Consider the following 11059-nt stretch of genomic DNA (forward strand, 5'->3'; position numbering starts at 1 on the left):
ACAAACATTTGGTTTGCGTGGAAAATCTTCAATACATCGTCTTGTCCAGTAATGTTGTGCTCCGGGTAAAAACGGATTTACTATAAAAATAAACCCGGGGCATGATTTAAGTTCGTAGGCTTGCCATTCCTTGACACATCGAAGTCCGGAATTCGAATCACTTTTATCGCACTTCCCCTGTGTATTCAGTTCGAATTTTACAACACGATCACGAAATGTCGAAGGATCTCTGAAATCAATTACTTCGCTGAAGTCTGGTGGAGGTTTCTTTCGTTTATAGCGCTTGTATTCCTCGCGAACATAATCAACACGGCTGTTGGGTGACTTCTGATGGAACGATTCATAACTATTCATATGTACCGGTGCGTCCGCCATATTGAAAACTGTAGAGTCTAGTGGTCAGCAGTAGTTCATTGAAAAGGAAGATATAGAAGAAAAGAGAGAGGGGAGTGCAGGAGAGAGCGGCTCTGTTTGTCATGAACTGTTATTATCTCAAAGTACATCTTTTCTGTTTGATGTTTTATATGGGGTTTACTCTCGTAATTTTTGCAACTCCTCTAGAATACGATGCAAGTCAATGCGATATGGGAGGTTACTGCCTCAATGCCAATAACTAGCTCCCCTCCCCCCTCCTCAAAACGCTGTTGTCCATTGTACTTCTGGGTGGGAGGGACAATGAAGAAGATAAGTGTTACGACCAAACGACCTTGGAAATGGACGTTTACAAAATCTGAACCGGATTGGATAGGATCGGATTGACAAAATCTGGACCGGTTCGGACTGGATTAACATAATCTGGATCGGATTGCGTCCGATTGACAAAACCCGAACCGGGTCCGAAAAAAATCGGATCGCCATAAATTTCCCGCCAAATTTTAGTGTAAGAATGTACCTCATATTGGAGCTATCCGCTAGTAAATTAAACCTGGAAAACATCCAAAAATCGATACAAGTTCTGCAGCCTTAATTAAGAGAAACATGCCAAACATGGCGACTGTTTTTCTTGCCATGCACAGTGCAAGCACTAAGCCTCACGGGAGTTACAGACGATGATGTTTAAGTTTTCGATCGGAGGTAACGACACCTGCTAAGCAAGTGCCGGTCAACTGAGGCCGCTACGATTTGACCGTAATTGGTTGTAGTTGAAAATGAATATCCACAGACGTTCTCAAGCTCACAATACGAAATGTATAGTTGTTTTATGTCATTTTATTACGAGCGAACGTGACCGTGACGGGAAAGTTGTGTTGTGTTACAATGCAAGTGGCGTATTGTGACAGTGTTGCGAAAAGCGGTGTTACATTACAGTGTCGACCGTCGATTTTGAGCTCTCAATAAAACAGTGTATGGAGTCCGTAATGGCGTTCTATCAAAACGTTCGTTATGATAATGATAATCTTTAATAATTGCTCCTAAAAAGGCTTTTCGGCAACTATTTACAATAATGGGTCAACAACTTACAATAATGTTTAAATAATTTAAAAAAAACTATGTATAGTGTGCAAGGCTACAAATGTGTTTCTTATGGCATAATTATCTATAGTTTTCAAAATAATAAAGTATGTGAACTCACCTCGTCTGTTTTCTGTAGTTCTTTATGGCTGTTTTCTCGAAACAACCATACCTTTAGTTTAGTGAGCTGGGGGCGCCTGTGGAATATCTTATACGAAAAAGAACCATTACAACTTTTCTTCACTGAGCTGCGAAAAAAGGCAGTCGTGTTTCTATGCCAAAACTTGATCATGAGATGTTACGTGACTATTTTGACGGGAAATTTATCATCGGGCGATCCGATTTTTTTCGGACCCGGTTCGGGATTTGTCAATCGGACGCAATCCGATCCAGCTTTTGTTAATCCGGTCCGATCTGGTCCAGGTTTTGTCAATCCGATCCGATCGGATGCGGTCCAGCTTTTGTAAACGCCCCTTGGAAATGAACTCGAACAAGGCTTGAGGCCACGAGCTGCTTGTCACCAGCGTGTTAGTTACATTTCACTTGTAAGCTTTCGCCCAAGCCCCGGTATTCGAGAGAAAACGCAGGTGATATTTCTTAATCGGATAGAAGCGTGAAGGCAGCAAAGTCTCTGGACCGCACATGAAATTAAGATCAGGGCCAAGAATCGCTACATTTATGAAACGCCAGCAAAGTTGGCAAGGGTCTGCTGAGCAAACGACCGGACTGCTAAAAGTGAGAAAAAACAAAGAGAACTATTTAACCATGATACAAAGGAGTGATTAAGTTTTAAAAGGTTTGCATTGGGTTTTAATTGAGATATTAGAAATCTCAAAGACCAGCATAAGGACTGAAATATATGTCTGAAAGCACTGTTGCTGACTTCAAGTCTGAACTTAAGACTCATTTATTTCGTGATGCGTTTTCATAGTCTGCTAAATGTTAATTATTTTGTCATTTATCATAGACTAAGTTCTCTTAATTTTTTACCATTTAAATAGTTATATGATTTTCTAAATTTTACCTCCATATGTTATTTGATTTAGAGTTAGTTCTCAACTTTTACTATAATGCGTATTTGAGCATATCCAAATGGAATTTGCATTATTATTAAATATACGTAAGAAATTAAGCAGATCTTCAGCGATCGAAGACAAAATATCGAGAAGTAACAATGCCGCCAGAAAACCAAAGCAAGCCAACAAAAACAAAAAAGCCTGAGCGAGGGAAATCCCTGACGATATTTTCTAACAGGGTCAAGTCTAAGACTTCGTTAAACTCCATGCAACAAGTTGAGATTGTTTTGAACAAGAATGAAAACAACACTTAGAAATAATTGCTTTAAGCTTGCGTTCTCTAAACAGCCACTGAGGAAGATATTTAAGATTTGGTGTGACTAATTACATAGGACGAGGAAGGGCGTCACTTCTGTGGAAAAAATGAAAGCCATTCCGCCCTGAATGCGGGCGGAAGCTTCGGGAATTTGCTATATAGGCTCTCGAATTTGTTGAGGGATTTATAACGGAATCATAAAGTCACGAAACTCGATACTGCACCGAAATAGTTTCACTATCGCTGCTTTCATCGAAAAAAAATATCGTCAGGACTGGAAAATTAGGCGATGAACGATAGAAAATGTAGACCTAGTGAATTTAAGTGGCTGACGAGTAGAAGGCTTGGTGCACTGGATCTAAGCCCCAAAACTAAAGGAAGTTTTGTTTATTGTTGAAAAATCTCAGTTCTTCTGAGTCGTTTTCGATCTGAAGTATTCGAAAAGCCGGCGTTTTTGATCTTGTACTTTTATATATTTGTAGCTCAGCTGTTGTTGTTTTGCTTTTAAGGAGAATCTTTGAGGATTTTGTCATTAACCTGTAATTGTTTGCTGCCAAATTAGATCAGATGCTGCCGACAAATATAGCTTCTACCGACGAGACAGGGATATAGGCCTCTAAGCCACACCCACTCACGAACACTCGAAATTTACCCCACTAAAATGAAATTATGAAAAAAACGTTTTAATGAAATCTTCATTAAAAAGGCAATAGTATTTCATGTTTCCTTGAAGCTTGTTGGGAGTTTCTTAGTTTCTGCTTGTAAGGAAACATTGCTTTAAAACTTGGATTTCTAAGGAAACATTTTTGACCTCGTTGTTATTTGTGAGTTCCTACATTTTCTCCGAGGTCCAGTATCTGTCTCTGGATATTGCTAAATATACTTTCCAACCTGACAGAAATATTCAACCCTTCGCTCACGCGCGGAAATGACATCTTCCTTTTGCGGCACGTTCAGTCAACCTGCAAACCAATATACCGTGGATTCGTGCTCGTGGAACGGGTCACGTGGTTGGCTACGTGAACAATATTACGCCTTAAGGGGAAAAGTAGATTAACATCATTATCACTCGATTCATCGAGCCGGTGAAGTTAAACCTCGAAGACGTTGAAAGTTCTTCAGAGATTTTAGTTAATGCACATTGTGACCATGAAGAACGTGAGAGGACACAGTTTTCACCCTGGGAAGCGAACGAATTTCGAAAGTGCCATGAATCAGGCTTTCAGCGAAATCTTCGAAAATCTGAAAGGCTTGGAAGAGAACGCCAAAACACGAAGATTGAAAACAGAGCAGCTGCAGAGACGAAACAGTGCTCCGGCTTCAACGCTCAAGGAAAACTTTGAAACCAAAACGAATGAGTTGAAACAACCGCAGAAACCACTTGATCAAAAAAAATCTGGTGAGCAGAAATCGTACACGCTTCCAGCAGTTTCAGCTTTGTCGACAATGCACTGGGTTATGCAATGCTGTGAGGAAGAAGAAATTGGAGTGATAGATTCAAGTTTTAGTTTCCTGGATAATTACTGACTCAAGGTTTTTTCGAAGGAGAGGAATTGTTGTGGAAAACTTTTCAAACTGTGTTGTTTGGTCACAACACTATGAATATTGCGTGTCATTCACGATTATTTTTTTTCATCCATGGATTAAGAAAAGCAATGAAGAGCATAGATAGTCGCTCGTCCTGGACAATAGGAATTTAAAGTAAGAGATGTGAATAACTCTAAAAATATAATCAGACCTTCAGTTAGTGTAGATAGAATTTCTATCTCTCGATCGCGAGTTACTTTTTGTGGTAAAAGGAGAGAACTCGTGCGAAGAATCGGTTTGATTTTCTATGAAAATGGACGAATAAGGCCGTTTGCAGTATACTGCTCACGTCTGTTTCTACCAACCCCGACGGTAGTTTTTATCTTGTATTTCGCAAGCAATTAGAGACGTTGGAACAATGCTGAATGTAAACAAATAGACGCGAGTCATTCATTTGATTCCAAAGAAATTAATTATTTAACAGTCTAGAATGATCACGATAGTACCTGTCAGTGACTCAAGTTGAATCTTTATGGTTCTCAACAGAGTTGGAAAAGGCGAATAAAAGGGAAATTGAGTGGACAAATGTTAATTAAACTTATTTTAACTACATGCAATGTCATTGGAGTTAATGTTCTAAATATTGAAATATCAATTTGGATATGGTGATTGCTCTTGGAACCAAATGTAAGCATAAATTGGAAACACTGATCGTTTTCGAATTATACAGTTTGGATCGTCCAGGAATATCGTTTGCGCCATCCAAAGGCATTGAGGCACCCAAGTTGGTTAATTAAAAGCCTTGTTGAAGAAGACGACTTATGAAGTCAACCTTAGCCCAGTCGTGCAACGTGTTTGCAAATATTTAAGCCACTAATAAATAATCAAGAGTCATTTCCGAAATTTCTTAATTGATTCAGCATATTTTGGCAACGCATTACTAGTGTTATAAATCGAGTTGCTGTAGAGCGCTTATTGCAACATTAGTTCAAACAGTTCTTCTATAGATCATTAAAAATTCATTGAAAATTCTGCACCATTTAATATCGTTGCGACTTACCAGTTGTTTTTCCACCTCAGTAATTACCAAATATGTCCTACAGATAAAGAAACTTTTTTCAAAAATAGAGAAAATCCTTTGTTTTAAGACTGATATTTTCTCTATCTATTGCGCAAAAAAAAAAAAAAAAAATTGACCTGTTTAACGATGCTTTGGGGTCAGCCACTCAATTTTGTTTTCCTACAGACTGAGTTAACAGACATCCAATCTGGGTCAATAGGCCATGAGCGCGTGACCGCGTGTAATGAACCATAAACACGTGACTTTGTGCTAATAAGATGTGTCAACATCATGGAAAATTGGCGCGAAAATTTTCACATCAGATTCTTCAACCTCGCTCCCAGGGCCTTTTCTTTCAGTGGGGGTGGAGAGGGAAAAAGCCCACTCTCAACTAAGGGAAAAGGCCCTGGGAACGAGGTTGCTGGTTCTTTCGGGTCGAAAGAGTTCTTGGATAATACCTTGTACAAAGATGCTTTGATGTTCCTCTTCAAAGGGTCTTACCGCGAGTCCGCGATTTCCCCAGAAATTAAACGTCTTTATACTGACAGGACATGATGTCAACTGCACTTCCGAGCCGAAAATACCTTACTTATTGAAAAAACGTTCCTAAAAATTGCATGTGTTCGCAGAAAAAATGTTCAATATTTTAGCTTTTCATTCCTTTTAGTTTGTACATAGTTAGTAGACTATGGTTTGTATGACGTGAAATTATTTCAAAGTCTCACAGGAGACTACGATTTTGGACACTAGTGTCCAATTTTCGATTTTACACACTAGTGTCCGATTTTGGATACTGGACGGAAGTGGCTGATTTAGGATTCTGGACGCTAGTGGCCGATTTCGGATTCCGGGGCGTTAGGGGCCGATTTCCGAGTTTGGTTTTGAACACCAATGTCCGATTTCAAATTTTGTACACATGAGACCAATGTTGGATTTTGGACACTTGTGGCCGATTTCTGATTTTAGACACTAGTGGCTGGTTTTGGATTTGGACACTAGTGGCCGATAACCGATTTTGGACACTTTCGGACATATTTTGGCGACAAGTAAGGAGGGTTTGGGGACCTCTAAGGAGAATTGGCTGAGAAGCTGAGAAATGTTTGGCAACAATTTAGAGGGGTCTGGCAACAAATAAGGAAAGAATGGCGACAACTAAGAAATGTTTAGCGACAACCAAGGAGAGATTGGCCGGCGACAACTAAGAAACTTTGGAGGCAACTATGAAGGGCCGTTTTGGCGACAGCCAAGAAACGTTTGGCGACAACTAAGAAATGTTTAGCGACAACCAAGGAGTTTGGCGGAAACTCACGAAGTTTAAGCGGATTAAGCAGATTTTGACGACTACTAAGAAATGTTTTATGAAAACTAATGATAATTTGGCGACAACAAAGAATGTTTGGCGACAGCAAAAGAGAGATTGGTGAAAGTTGAAATGAAAAGTTTTACGACAACTAAATAGGATTTGACGACAACTAATAAATATTTGCGACAACTAAGAAATGTTTGGCGACAAGTAAGGAGAGTCTGGCGACAACTGAGGAAAGTTTGGCGACAACTAAGAAGGGTTTGACAACAACTAAGGAAAGATTGGTGGCAATTAAGAAATGTTCGGCGACAAGTAAGGAGGGTTTGGCGGCAACTGAGGAAAGTTGGGCTACAAGTAAGGGGGGTTTGGCAACAACCGCAAAGGGTTTGGCGACAACTGAGGAAAGTTTGGCGACAACCAAGAAGGGTTTGACAACAACTAAGGAAAGATTGGCGGCAATTAAGAAATGTTTGGCCAAAATCAAGAAATGTATGGCGATAACTAAGGTGAAATTGGCGACAACTAAGGAAAGTTTGGCGACAACTAAAAAGGGATCTGCAACAACTTAAAAAGAAGTCTGGTGACAACTAAGAAATGTTTGGCGACAACTAGGGAGGGTTTGGCGACAACTAGGTAGGGTTTGGCGACAACTAAGTACGGTTTGGCAAAAACTATAAGGAATGTATGCCGACAAGTAACGAGGATTTGCCTTTAACTTATGAAAAGTTTGGCGAACTAAGAAATCATGGGCAACAAATGAGGATAGTTTGGCGACAACTGAGAAATGCTTTTTGAGTGGCAGCTAAGAAGAGTTTGGTGACATTTTAGAAATGTTTGGCGACAACTCGGAACTCGGCTAAGGAAGGTTTGGCGCTAACTTCGGAGAATTTGGCGACAACTTAAAAGTTTTGAGGGAAAATAAAGGAGAGTTGGTGACACCTAAGAAATGTTTGGTAACAATTAAGGAGAGTTTGGCGACAATTAAAGAGGATTTTGATTAAGGAGTATTTGGCGACAAGTAAAAAATGTTTTGTGACAACCAATATTCTTCTGGGCGGTGTGGGAGCGCATTAAAACCAAGGGAAAAGGGCCTGGGAACGAGGTTGCATTAAAACTGCACACTCTTCTACAGCAAATAACCTATTACAGATGTTTCTTTTTTAGAAACTGACGAATTTTTCTAACTCGACTTACCACTGGTGCTACAAGCTTCTGAACTAAAGGCTTTTTTTAGGGATCTTAAAATACCTAAACTGAGTAAATCGAATGGCGTTTTTTAGCCCTTCCCTTTATATTTCTCGACGATATTTACCATTTCAAACACAGACTTGCAGACCTGCTTAATAAAAAAAAAAGATATCAAGTGAGAAAGCAAATGAAACCCAGGCGCTCAAGAATTCCTTTTGGCTAGCCTCGTTTCCATGTGACCAATGGGGCTCCAAGTGGTCGTGAGCAAAATAAACGTCAATCTTAACATAACCATTTCGTGATCAGAACCCCCAACCAAGTTATAGCAAATTTGAGCCAAGTCGGTGAACCTGCCTGTCCGACCTTTGTGGATTTCACGTCAGAAGTCTTAATTTGCTGCAGTGCACTAGATGAATGAGTGAGGGACAGATATACAACGCTGAAACTGTAACTGACGGAAAATTCCAAAGCAAAATTAAAGAATGTCTCTCTCAAAGTATATTTACAACTATCGATTTAAACAATTTTCTGCTCAAAAGAAAGGTGTTCCTTGAAGCAATTAATTTGTACTAAGAACAACTTTGGTGGATTTCACATAAAGAGTCTTTGGCGACGTCTAAAGATTTCATTGATAAATTGTTCTCCGCCGTAAACACCAGCTTTAAGAGATTTCTAAGATTTCCAACTTTTAAGTTTTCCCTTTCCTACAAAAGCAAAGAAAAAGGGGACTTTCGCTTTTCATTGGTTTTAGTATATTTAACAAGTATTCGCCGAAGGCGAGGTGAATATCGTCGAATAATCCCCGAGACGAAGTCGAGGGGATTATTCGACAATATTCACCGAACCTGAGGCGAATAATTGTTTTAGTATAGTTTCAGAGCTGAACAACAGAGAAATTTCTAAAATCATAACATTTTAGTAACATTTATTAACTTTTTATTTTAACATTTTATATAAACCGCATGGAGCGGTTTATATAGCGTCATATAAGGAACCGCTCAACCAATCAGATTGCTGGAAACTCTTTGCTCAGCTCTGAAATTATACTAAAGATATATATATGACGCGTGGGGCCAACAGCACACAGAAAACTGTACTTCCTGCAATCCGCCAATAGCATTTTCACTCAGACTGAAAAATATAGGAGGCAACTGTGAACAAGGAGTTTTTTTTCTGGTTCCTTACATAACTGATTTATGGATTAAAAAGTTTTCGAAATGAGACTGTTCATTTCAGCTGTTTGATGTCGTCATAAATTCCTGACTGTAATTTACTGTTGGAGTTAATCTGTCAATCCGACGATATGCATGCATTCATCCAGTCCAGCATATATTAAGACGAAGTCTTTTGAGAGCTGGGTTTGTGTCTATTTTTGTTTAAATTTCATTGTCGGTAGTAATTAATGATCATTTGTGACAACCTTAAAGGAACTATCCGTCACGATATGTAGGTCTGAGTCATTCTGAGCGCCGGATAGTGAAATGCATTAAACCAGTGTAATAAAGCATCGAAATATTGTTTTGATAGATTAATCAAACACCTGGAGAAGTGGGATTAAGGTTGGATAATGTTAAAAGCAAATTTATCAATGGCAAACCTGAAATGTCCACGGTAAATAATTCAAGAGAGAAAAAACCGGGACCTTTCGCATTTAATCTGAACCCCGCATCATTAAACCTTTGCACCATGTAACATATTCTCTGCATATTCTCCAAACTGTTCTCTATACATTACCTAAGGTCTTGACAGGGAGAATTAGTTTAACAATCAAGTGCTTTTTTAGATTTTGGTTATTTTCTTTATTCTCGTGACGCTAGTATCCGATACAGAGGTGAAATCGTAAGGGAGAAATTAGATTCCAGTTACACTCAGAAGTTGAGGGGTTAATCAAAGGAAAGAATAATTCTTAGGGAGTAATAGTAAAAGCATTGAAAACCAGAGTTAAGTCATTCGACGATTCGAATTAAGCCTCATCATTTTTTAAAGGGCAGATAGTGCTAATCGAAGAATACATCATTATCCGCCTCCCAGTTAGTTCAATGGATAGAGCGCTGGACTGTTGTGCGGGAGGTCGAGGGTTCGAGCCCCGGCCGGACCAATACTCAAGGTCTTAAAAGAAGTGAGAAAATATGCTACCTTTCTATTAAGAAATGGTTAGATACTCTGGTCTTCTCGGATAGGGACGAATAAATGGAGGTCCCGTCTCCTGCAGGGTTAGGGGTAGGAGACGTTAATTTCCCATGCACGAGATTACTGTGTGATGGATGTCCTCCCTCGGGGTGGTTGCTGGGTGTGAATTGTCTCTGAAAAGCCCCCATGGGGAGTGGTCAATTAACATATGTATGTATGTATGTATGTATGTATCCAGCGGACATAAGTGTTAACAAAATGTACTGCACTGTCCACTAAGTCAGTAGTAATGCTAACCGTCCTGTGAACAACTGGGGCCTGAGGACCAATCCCTCTCAAGCGATATGATTTCCAAATGATCCACTCATAACAGAAAACAAACAAACAGTATTGCAAAAATGCTGTGGCTCATTTCCTTTTATTTTAGAAGTTACCATTAAATGAAAATCCGGAAATGTCGTGACTTCAGTGCACTGAGACTAAACATATGTATATATATATATTTTTAAAGCTTTTATAAGTTATTGTTTTTTATTTTAATAGTTTAATCCCACGTGCAATTTAACTGAGAAAAATCCTGTTGCTATCGATCCTGGCTAATTCTTTCAATATCAAAGATAATAGCTTTTTTCAACCACTCAATATTGGTGACTGAGAGTTTGATATCTGCTGTAACTTTCGATCGTAAATTTAATGACTACGGCACCAGGAAAATTAAAGTTACGTAAAACGTCCAAATGACGTCACTGTTTAAGTAAAGAATATTTGATTGCAGTTCTCTATCAAATTCGCGCTAATGATACAACAACTGACTAGAATTTAAACCTTTTCGGAAAAATTGTTCGATGTTCTACTTAGATTAAATATCAGTTTTGTACATTGACTTCTGTGCCGAGTGAAGAGTCGGAACATCCAGCTTGGATTAAAACTCTGGCCTTTCAAAGGAGTTTTTTTTTTATTGTTATCATTAAGTCAAAATATTGGCTAATGTTGTGTTCCGAAAATTTTGCAGAGGTGACCGACAATTATGATTTATTTTAGTGTATTACACTCGAGAACAAAAT

General features: G+C 39.0%; 1 protein-coding gene across 1 annotated transcript in view; it reads right to left on the minus strand.

Moving 5' to 3' along the window:
- LOC111323505 (nucleic acid dioxygenase ALKBH1) overlaps positions 1-404 on the minus strand; it is a 3712-nt gene extending 3308 nt beyond the window's left edge. The window contains exon 1 of the mRNA XM_022926878.2: positions 1-404. This exon is cut by the window's left edge and continues 59 nt beyond it. Within this exon, the coding sequence (XP_022782613.1) occupies positions 1-375 (375 nt within the window). The 5' untranslated portion in view covers positions 376-404.
- Positions 405-11059: the final 10655 nt, after the last annotated feature.

Source organism: Stylophora pistillata, chromosome 12, assembly GCF_964205215.1.
Source record: "Stylophora pistillata chromosome 12, jaStyPist1.2, whole genome shotgun sequence".
Taxonomy (NCBI): Eukaryota; Metazoa; Cnidaria; class Anthozoa; order Scleractinia; family Pocilloporidae; genus Stylophora; species Stylophora pistillata.